The sequence below is a fragment of the Gymnoscopelus microlampas genome, assembly GCF_963454915.1.
Source record: "Gymnoscopelus microlampas genome assembly, chromosome: 19".
In the NCBI taxonomy this organism is placed as follows: domain Eukaryota; kingdom Metazoa; phylum Chordata; class Actinopteri; order Myctophiformes; family Myctophidae; genus Gymnoscopelus; species Gymnoscopelus microlampas.
In genome coordinates, this window is record NC_139956.1 from 16,762,443 (window position 1) to 16,773,361 (window position 10,919).

At 44.5% G+C, this 10,919-nt stretch overlaps 1 protein-coding gene across 1 annotated transcript in view; it reads left to right on the forward strand.

The window, feature by feature from the left end:
* LOC311035385 (FHF complex subunit HOOK-interacting protein 1A-like) overlaps positions 1–10,526 on the forward strand; it is a gene marked incomplete at its 5' end in the record, with an annotated part of 17,199 nt that extends 6,673 nt beyond the window's left edge. The window contains 8 exons of the mRNA XM_084043554.1: positions 294–350; positions 2,156–2,242; positions 2,622–2,789; positions 3,168–3,247; positions 5,336–5,496; positions 8,284–8,462; positions 9,050–9,170; positions 9,770–10,526. Of these exons, the coding sequence (XP_083899680.1) occupies positions 294–350; positions 2,156–2,242; positions 2,622–2,789; positions 3,168–3,247; positions 5,336–5,496; positions 8,284–8,462; positions 9,050–9,170; positions 9,770–10,107 (1,191 nt within the window). The 3' untranslated portion in view covers positions 10,108–10,526. The remainder of the gene's footprint in view (positions 1–293; positions 351–2,155; positions 2,243–2,621; positions 2,790–3,167; positions 3,248–5,335; positions 5,497–8,283; positions 8,463–9,049; positions 9,171–9,769) is intronic.
* Positions 10,527–10,919: the final 393 nt, after the last annotated feature.

Sequence of the window (10,919 nt, forward strand, 5' to 3'; positions counted from 1 at the left end):
TAATGTGAAAACACACACACACACACACACACACACACACACACACACACACACACACACACACACACACACACACACACACACACACACACACACACACACACACACACACACACACACACACACACACACACCACCCTAACTGATCCAACATTAAACCTAAACTTATGTAACGGCAGTAAAAACAAACTGAGGACATTAAGGATGTTGTCTTCAGGTTGACATGCTGTCCTCTGTCATCTTGTTTGACGTCCAAAATCTGTCCCCAAATGTGTTGTGTGTCTGATCAACAGGTGCCTGCTCTGGTCGACTTCCTGAACTCTCTGGACTTCTGTAATACTGTTATCAAGGTACACACACACACACAAACGCACACACACACACTCACACACACATGCACACACTCACACATGCAGGCACGAACACATGCATGTCAGCTGACGTATGCCAATGTTCAAGCAATAACTTCTCCAGTAAATAGAGCAGTTTGAACTTGCCTGTGTTTTCACATGTTCGTAGCTGTTATTATAGAACGGTCTGGTGAGGGTTGTGGTAAAGACAGACACTGCCTTTCCCACTTTACCTTTATAGCCTCACATGTTCCATTATTTTCATTATTTTCTGTTTAACATATGCATTTATCATACTACTCATTTCATATTCATTTAATTTATACAAACAACACAGAGACAATTGTTTGTTTAAAACATAACCACTTTATTGTATCTCAACAGTTTAAAGCTCCTCACCACACCAAACAAACACACATACTTACCATGACCACTTCCTGGTCTGAGGATCTGAAAAGAGTAACACATGACCACAGTGCTCCTTATATGGAGGGTAGGGGAATTGGGACATACCATTTGACAGGGGAGTGTGGGATTTTTCTGTATAAGGTATATTATGATGGAAAAGAGGTGTGTGGTTAAACATGATTAATACTTACCTTTTGATTGATTTGAATCATTTCTGTAAAGTGTGGAAAATGTTTTCTTTGTTTGAGTTCACTTGTATTTTAGGGGAATGTGTTGAGGTTGCCTGTCTTTTAGGACATGGTTGAGGCCACTAAGTAGAGCCATTCAGGTAGATGATATGAGTCAGTCCAGTCTCAGGCCTGAGTTAGGAAAGTCACGGGCACAATGCTGCTGTTAAAGCTCTGCCCCTTTATCTCAGTCTGACAGAGTCAGTTAGTCTCTGGACATGTTGCTTGTTTGAAGCATGTAAGTTTATTGTTTTGTGTTTTTTTGAGTTACTTTTTTTTAAACATCATTTTTTGTGCACTTTAAAGAAAATAAATCCGGATTATTGCAACAGTTGGTTTGTCATTCTGTCTACCTAGCCCTCATCCAAAGGAACTCTTTTACAAGGGTGATCATTAAAGCCACGATGCAGCCAAACTTGGTTTGGACACTGCACTGCCAAAGCTCCATCGTAGCCTCTGACAGTGAGGATTAGCTCATTGTGGGCAACCGTTCTTCATCCTGTCACACTGAACGACCATAACAAATGTTTTTGCCATGATAATCTAAGACTACATTTTATCTAGTGTAGTAGTAGTGGCTCAGAGCCTCTGCCTGATGACCACAAGCCTAATATCTCCCCTGGCCAAGGGGGTATTCACCTTTAGGCTAGTGGTAAGATGTTGGCTTTACGCATGGGAGACCCGGGTTTGATTCCTGGGCGTTACACTGAAGTCCCTTGCACACACAGTCTATTTCATTTATTGGTCAATCAGTTTTAAAGCATCCGAAAAAATGCGTCGGTTGGAAAAAAAACAATTACGCACCATTTCAGCCACTCATAGGATGACAATTTGTGTCCAAGAGGTCACAGAGGAGCGTGTGTTTGTTTTAAATGTGTAAACATCCTTCTTTGTGTGAAGAAGTCAAACTCTATGTGCGCGCACACACACACACACACACACACACACACACACACACACACACACACACACACACACACACACACACACACACACACACACACACACACACACACACACACACTATACACATTAACTCATGACTTCACTTACCGTATACACCCCCTTTTTCTTAATCTCTCTCGCTCTCTCTTCTCTCTCTCTCTCTTCTCTCTCTCTCTCTCTCTCTCTCTCTCTCTCTCTCTCTCTCTCTCTCTCTCTCTCTCTCAGGTGGCCCATCCCTCCATCAGGTCTCAGTTGCTAGGTTACATCTACAATGGTTTCCTGGTTCCTGTCCTGGCCCCTGCTCTGCATAAGGTAACAACACCTGTCCCTATTGGCTGATTAACTGAACTTCCTGTTGTCCTGTATGGAGATAAAAACATATCTACTGTATCTGTCTATCTGTTTCCTCTACTGTAATCCCGCAGAACTCTGTACTGCACTTGTTCAGATGTTTTTGTTAATTATATTGTGTGTTTTGTGACCACAGATGTTACGTTAAAATATTCACAAATGTTTGAGGCCTCAAAGAAACAAGACTACCAAGTTAACAGTGAAGCTAGCATCTGTCTAAACATCATGCTATCTATCTAACATTAACATTTGTGTACGTTGTTTTCTTAGCACTCTACGTAGGTTGACTTGTCGTTTGTTGACTAGAATTCATACGTATTTACTGTGTGCGTGTGTGTAGGTGACAGTAGAGGAGGTGATGACGTCCACAGCGTACCTGGACCTGTTCCTGCGCTGCATCTCTGAGCCTGCTCTGCTGCACACCTTCCTGTCCTTCATCCTCATGCACGCGCACGACAACGTGCACATCCTGGACACGCTGGTCAGCAGGGTCAACACACCCTTCCAGGTGACACATGCATACCATTGTATAATGAAGTATAATACAGTGTTAAGTGGTTAATCAGACTGATTGATTAAGTGGATTATAAAAAATCTATTATATTATATTTATATTATATTTCATTTTGATTTGTTGATATGTATAAGGAAAATAAATGTAAAGAAAAGTTATTGGTTCTTAATATCAGTTTCGATATATTTTCGGGTTAATCGGCCTGCCCTATTCAGACTACTGCTGGTTTGACCTGTGTGTGTGTGTGTGTGTGTGTGTGTGTGTGTGTGTGTGTGTGTGTGTGTGTGTGTGTGTGTGTGTGTGTGTGTGTGTGTGTGTGTGTGTGTGTGTGTGTGTGTGTGTGTGTGTGTGTGTGTGCGCGCGCACGTGCAGCTGGGTACAGTGTCTCTGTCTCTATTCAGGACTCTGATTGGTCTGTTCTGTGAAGACGTCATTCTTCAGCTCATCCTCAGGTCAGTGTAACATCTCTATATGAACACCCTTCCTGACTCAGCTCCTTGCACACAGGCAAGTGTAGAAGCCCAGTCCATGTCTATTTCAGAGCACAGCACGCTTCTGGTTAGCTGACACTCTGTCTCACCACACAGCAGCGGCAAAGTTGAACTTTGCTCAACTTTGATGCTTCCTATTGTGTTGACTCTGCCTCCTGCCACAGCAGAGAAATCAGCGGTCGCTCCTCTACACAGACAATACATTGAACCTCATCACTTTCTTAGAATACTGCTGCTAACACAGGCAGCCTCTTCGAACCTTCCCTAAAACACCCTGGAAACGCTCCAAGCGTCCTAGATTCTTCTTCGTCCTGGCTTCCAAACTGTGAAATGACCTCCCTCTGCTCAGTCAGGACTGCAGACTCACTCCACACTGCAGTCTGACAACTCACCTTTATCACTTCTTGTAGCCTATGTTGATAGATCCTTATTATACGTTTGCAGATGTACAGTATGTTGATTACTCATTCATATATGCTATGTACTGTATGTTGTTTAGATAGACATAAACTATATTAATTGCTATTTAGATAGCTTGTTGTTTAGACAGATGCTAGTTTCGATGTTTGCCTGGTAACCTACTTACTTTTTTAGGACTTAATTGTGTTTCTTTATACTATTATGTGACTTTACCCTGTTGTTTGTTTACTAGGGTTCATGTCATTTATTATGCAGTGATTCTCACCCTTTTTAATTTCAAGGATGCTTTATATGCATCAGAATGCTTTATATGCACCAGGATGCTTTATATGCACCAGGATGCTTTATATGCATCAGGATGCTTTATATGCATCAGAATGCTTTATATGCATCAGAATGCTTTATATGCATCAGGCCACAGACCCCCATTTCAATAGTTTTTAGACGCTAGCGCTAGCGCGTCTCTACAGACAGTCTGAGTAGACTTTCGACACCTAAGCACTCAGGGGTCGACACCTAAGTCTCATTGGCTGTCCTGGCTGTCCTTCACACTTCCCCCCCTTTAAGCCAATGGGGAGTAAGTTTCCTTTAAAGCACCCGCCTCTCCTCCTTTGCAGGAGCGAGAGATTAGCAGCAGAGTCAGAGAGAGGGAGAGAGCCCCCCCCCCCCCCACACACACACACACACACACACACACACACACACACACACACACACACACACACACACACACACACACACACACACACACACACACACTAGAGATGCCGCGATCCGATTTATCAATGAAAAAATGTGGATCGGATCGGATTCCAGCAAAATGACCGATAAAACGCTCCGATTAAAGCACTCCATTCCAGTAATCCGCTCCAGCACTTTGATCCTTCCCACTCCCAGCACGTTGGCTCCAGTGTTCCAGTGTTCAGTGTTGCCATGTTGGCTTATTATAAGCGCCTTTGGGCTTCTTTTTCTGTAAAGTTGCTTGTAAAAATCGGTAGTTGCGCGTTGCGGTTTTTGGGGCTTATTTCTATTGTGTACTTGCTTATTTTGGCTTGCTTCCAATTATTATTTAAACCAGTGGTTCTCAAATATGTTTATAAATGTTTTGTGCCCAGGGGAGCATTTGTGTAGTTAGAATGTTTCAAAAAAATATTCCAAACATTCCAAATTTTATTGCAAGAGTTACAGCTGCTAATAATATGAATGTCAAATCATATTCAAAAGGACATATATTTTTTCAAAAAAGTTTTTCTTTTTTTTTCTTCTTTTTTTTAATGTTTTTTCAAAAAGTTTTTTTTTTCCATTTTTTTTTTCTCAACGGCAGATTGGGGCAAAAAAAGCCTGCCGCTAGCGGCTATATTATGACTTTAGTCATTTCTTGTTCATCTCTGGTACCCCACTCTACACTGTAATATCCTCTGTGTTAATTTAACTCTGACCCTGTACAGATGGAAAGAATGGACCGTGATGGGTCCATTCTGTTCCATTCAGAGTTACAGGACCAGGTCAACCAAAGTTGACCTGGTCAACATTTGGACCCCTGGTAGTCCCCTGACCCCACGTTGAGAACCAGTGTTTTATAATCTAAATAGTTGACCGTAGAAGTGTGTGTATTGTGTTTGTGTGTAGGTATCTGATCCCATGTGAGCATCTGGGTGTGAGTGAGCGCTCCTCTCTCACACAGAGAGACGTCTACTCCTCCTGCGCCTCCTCTCTGCTGCTCCTCATGCCCTCCTGGTGTCCACACACACACTCACACTCTGAGCACATACACTGGCCCAAAGGAGCAGGTGAGAACGCGCATGCGTGCGCGCGTGCACACACACACACACACACACACACACACACACACACACACACACACACAAACAGGCATCGTCCGTAACCCTCATCACTTCACGGTGCTTAAGTTTCCATCCAAATGGTGTGCATATTTTAAACACATTTCCAAAACTCTAAAATAGATCATGTGTATTTCCATCCACTACTGTATTCTGAGAGTGCAACAACATTGCATAATCAACTCCCTCTCTCTCTGTCTCTCTGTATCTCTCTCTCTTTCTATCTATTTTTCTGTCTCTTTTTCTGTCTCTTTCTGTCTATTTGTCTCTCTCTGTATCTCTCTCTCTCTGTCTATCACTGCACAGATGCAGACAGTGTTGGTTTCAGCCAAGGTTGTGAGTTTCCAATGGATGTGAATTACCTTCATTACCTCTGGGACGCAAGACTGGCTGTATCGACTACTAACAGGTTAGCATGGACTAGTTAGAATAGTTTAATTGAAGCTCGTTTTAGTCAAGTTCAGTTTAGCATAATAATTTTTAATTTATTTTAGTTTTAGTTTAGTCCAATTTAGTCTAGATTAGTCTCTTCTAGCCTTAATATGCTTTGGGTTAGTTTAAAGTCTTTCTAATTTGGTTTTATTCAAGTCAAGTGTTTCATTAGTTCCTATAACAGCCTGGGTGTTCTGTTCTGATCTCACATGTCTCTTGTCCAGGGCGTGTCTCCTGTGGTCGGCTCCGTACGACGGCGTCTCCCCACCGTCTCAGGACGAGGAAGAGGAAGATGACGAGGAAGAAGAGAAGCGTGAAAACGACGAAGAGAAACGAGAGAAGGACGGAGAGAGTGATGGAGAGGAGAGGAGAAGAAAAGCACAAACCCCTCCCTCCACCCCCTCCTCCCTCTGCTCAGACTCCGTCGCCAGGGACAACCACCGCCTGGGGAGGTCTGGCTCCGCCCTGGAGGTGGAGCTAGAGTGGGACGACATGGCCGTCACCGACGAAAACAACCAATCGGCTGCTCCCGTATGTCTCCAGACCCCGCCCCCTGGCCACATACAGGCCATGCGTCGCAGTGCCGCCCTGCTGGTCAGTGGCGGAGCCTACAGCGAGGACACGGACTTCCTGTCCGACCTGGCCTCCACCTGCGACCTCGTCTCCACCCGTGACCTGGTCGACGAGGCGGCCATTTTGAATGTGGACCACGCGCCGGGAGCGGGAGCGAGCGGTTGTCAAAGCGACGCGCCAAACGGACAATGGACACCGACGCGGAAGACAGTGCTGGAAGCTATCAGTAGCATCATGTCAACAAGGAGGAGAGAGGGAAGGACAGAGGAAAGGAGGAGAGGAGAGGAGGGAGGGAGAGAGGATGAAGAGAATCTTCATTCTAACGTGAACGGACACACTAACACAACCAACACGCATGAAACACACACACAAAGCCAACACACACACCACCGCAACACACACACACAAAGGACAGCCAATAGTCACGCTGAATGTGAGACATGTGACCCTTCCGTCACCCTGACGAACGGCGTCGACTCGCCGCCCGTTGCCGGGACGACGGTGGGAGCCGGCGACAACTTCCTGTCCCAGTACCGGGCGCTCATGATGTCACTGGGGGCGGAGCCAGAAGGCGATGACATCACCGACGGCATGGCGGCTTTCCGCGGGCGAGTGCGAGCGCTGATAGAGAAACAGGAAGAGGAGGGGCTAGAGCAGGAAGTGGACTTTGACGGATGGGAACGGGAGGAGGGAAGAGGAGGAGATGATGGAGAGAGAGGAGCAGAAGAGAGGAGGAGAGAGAGGAAGGTCGGAGTTCCATTTACAGGTTGGTTGTGTTTTATCACACACACGCACGTACAAACAACAGGACACGGTTTGCTTAGTCCTTGTGTTCAAACAGAGCTATAAGGGAACTGGGCCATGTTCCTAGAAGGGCCTGGTCTGGGGGTGAACGGGGGCCATTTTGCGAAGCATTACGTTTGATTACTTTAATAATTAATTACTTTTTAATTAATGACGTCTTATGTTTATGAGGTGCTTTAAAGACTAAAACACAAGCTACTGTACCACAAAAAGTAAGATAACAAATGTTTATGTGGTTATTATTAGTTTCTGGGAAGGGGTATTTGTTTACAGAATAGAGCACAGTTGTTACCTATGAGACAAATACATTTTCCATTCAACATGATGGAAACATAATTATCTTCCCATCGTGCTGTCCTCTGTCTTGCCGTCTCTTCCCGATCTCTAATGCTATTGTCTTATCTAGTCTCTCGTTAGCGGTCGCCGGTGTAAAAGTAGTTGTAGTTGCCTGGTACTTAACCACCGGAAACATTAGCCAAAAACAGCAGACCTACAAGCTCACAACGCGTCGCAACATGGCGCGTTGTGTGCTTGCTTGTAGATCGGCTATAGAGATTTGGAGTAGTAAACTTAGTTAGCTCTGAACTTGGACCGCGTTTTTCTAAATTTGGAGGGTTCAAGTGTTTTTACTAGGTTCACACCACATTGAACATGCATATGTTCTTTTCTCTCTCTCTTTCTTGCCCTCCACTATCTAGTCTTAAAATTAGACTACTAAACTGTCTCTGTACTTATAGTTAGTGTCAGCATGTTGGCACTGGAAATACTGAGTTCCTTAAAATGTGTCTGAATAATCCCTTATGTGATGGGCTGTGTTGAGGCACCCAGACACCAAAAAATAAATTATTCATTCATTCCTTCCTTCATGCAGCCATTCATGTTCATTTTCGCTGCTCCAATCCATTATTGGTTGTTGTTTCCCATCAGGCCCGTTCCTCAGTGTTCTGTTGTCTCGTCTGGAGAACCTTCTAGAGAACTCCATCTCTGTCAACCTGCTGCTCACCGGCCTGCTGGCTCAGCTGGCGTCGTACCCGCAACCTCTGCTCAAAGACTTCCTGCTCAACGCACACGCACAATACCAGCCCAACGTACGCACACTGTACCAGGTAAACACACACACACACACACACACGCACATGCACACGCACACGCACACGCACACGCACACGCACACGCACATGCACGCACACGCACACACACACACACACACACACACACACACACACAAACACACACTACGAACTCAACATCACTGCACATTATACCAGGTAAACACACAGACATTGATTGATTGATGTTTTTATAGGTAAAAACGCACATACAGAAGATATATTTGTACAATAATTATCGCTCAAAAGGATAAAACACTTTGGCACGTATAGGCTCCAATGTTCCCGGCGATCTTTACTGCATGTCTCTCCCCTTATCTCTCTCCATTTCCTGTCCTTCCCCACTATAAGCTATAAATAAAGGCATAAAAGCCTTGAAAAATATATTTAAAAAATAAAGAAAAGGGATAAAGCACAAATAAATATATATGTGTGTGTGTGTGTGTGTGTGTGTGTGTGTGTGTGTGTGTGTGTGTGTGTGTGTGTGTGTGTGTGTGTGTGTGTGTGTGTGTGTGTGTGTGTGTGTGTGTGTGTGTGTGTGTGTGTGTGTGTGCGCGTGCGTGCGTGCGTGCGTGCGTGCGTAGGTGCTGGTTTCAGTGCGTGTGCAGATAGAACAGTATGTGTCCAGCAGACCAGAATGGCCAGCTGTCATCACTCAGGCATGGAGGTTCCTACTGGCTAAAGACCAGCACATGAAGATCAGAGGTATATATATACAGCATATACACATACACACACTCATGCACGCACACACACACACACACACACACACACACACACACACACACACACACACACACACATGCACATGCACACGCACACACATCTTCATTAACCCATTCAAACAGGGAAAGCATCTGTCATTTTAGATTTTAGCTATATTGTACATATAGCAACATAGGTTTTTCAGAAATGGATTTAGAAGGCATTTTTAGAATCGGCCTCAGGTCTAAGACTTAGTACCATGATCTATGGAGTCGACTTTTCCTCTTGACCAGTGGTTCTCAAACGTTTTAATTTCCCATAACTCTGAGAGTGTACAAATGGAACCAAATGGTCCAATGTGTTGTATTTGTACTCTCTAAGAGTTACAGACATGTAAGGGTCCATTTTAATTGTAGCCCCCTCAAGGAGCCCAGAGGGTCCCTGGACCACACTTTGAGAATCCCTGCTAGTTAAAATACATTTGCATTTAACTATGTTAAAGAGAGTTATAATGTAGCTCTTCAACTTTTATTAACTCCCCCATTTCTCTCTCTCTCTCTCTCTCTCTCTCTCTCTCTCTCTCTCTCTCTCTCTCTCAGAGCTGCTCCAGTCGTCTCCAGGTGATGACATCACAGCGGAGCCTGGCATACCGTCACATGGTTCTAGAAAGGCGGATGGCCCCATTTTGCCCCCCTGCCCACCCATCACCCCCCACCTGCCCCCTTGCCCGCCCATCCCCCCCCAGGCCCGGAGCAGAGTGTTCGCTGTCATCCTGTACGCCGAGTTCCTGAAGGAGCTGGCGGCCATTGCCCAGGAGCACAGCGTAGTACCGGATCACTCAGCGCTTGAACCCCAGATTTCACTGTTCTGGGGGGAACGTTCACCAGAAATAGCTGATGTCCAAGCTCATGAGGTGTCAAAATGCGATGCGTTGTGAGCTTGGAGATCAGCTATTTCTGACAAAGAGATTTGGTATAAAAGGAAACTAGAGCAGACAAGTACAATTGCAACTCAGGTCCGTTTCACTGTGTATATCGAGGGTTTAAGTGGTTAACCTGGTATTCTCCTGGTGTAATCACTGACAGGTTAGATCTGTCAGTGCCAGCAGTACTAGAGGTCCTGGTAGGATAGAAAGCCAGCAGTACTAGAGGTCCTGGTAGGATATAAAACAATCAGTACTAGAGGTCCTGGTAGGATATAAAACCAGCAGCACTAGAGGACCTGGTAGGATATAAAACCAGCCTTACTAGAGGTACTGTGTCAAAGAAACATTGCCAGGATAGATAAACTAGCTTGGGAATTGAACTCGTGAGATTTCTGCTCTGGGCTGTCACCATAGAATCATTATCCAGCCATCAGCCCACAGTGGCCTTGTAAGACATTTTTTATTAATATGTTGTATTTTATAATGTAGTACATATACCATACTAGTGTCGCTGTCGGACAGAAACCAGCTATTTCCATTTTTAAATCTGTGCTACTGAATACCCTCCACGTCTGTGTGTGGGTTTTACAAATATTGAACCAATGAAAAGTATTAAAAAGTGCTTAACCTCCTAACTCTATTGTATCCTCAAACTGTCGGTCAAACCACCTAACTCCAACTTTGGAGATAGCTGTTTTTTCCATCATTGATTAGAATGACAAAGTCAGACAGAATTAAAAACATGAATGGTAAAAAAAAACTCCTAACTCCACTTGAGCTGTATTTGGGTAATGTGATGATAATATAAGGACACATTCAAGTAT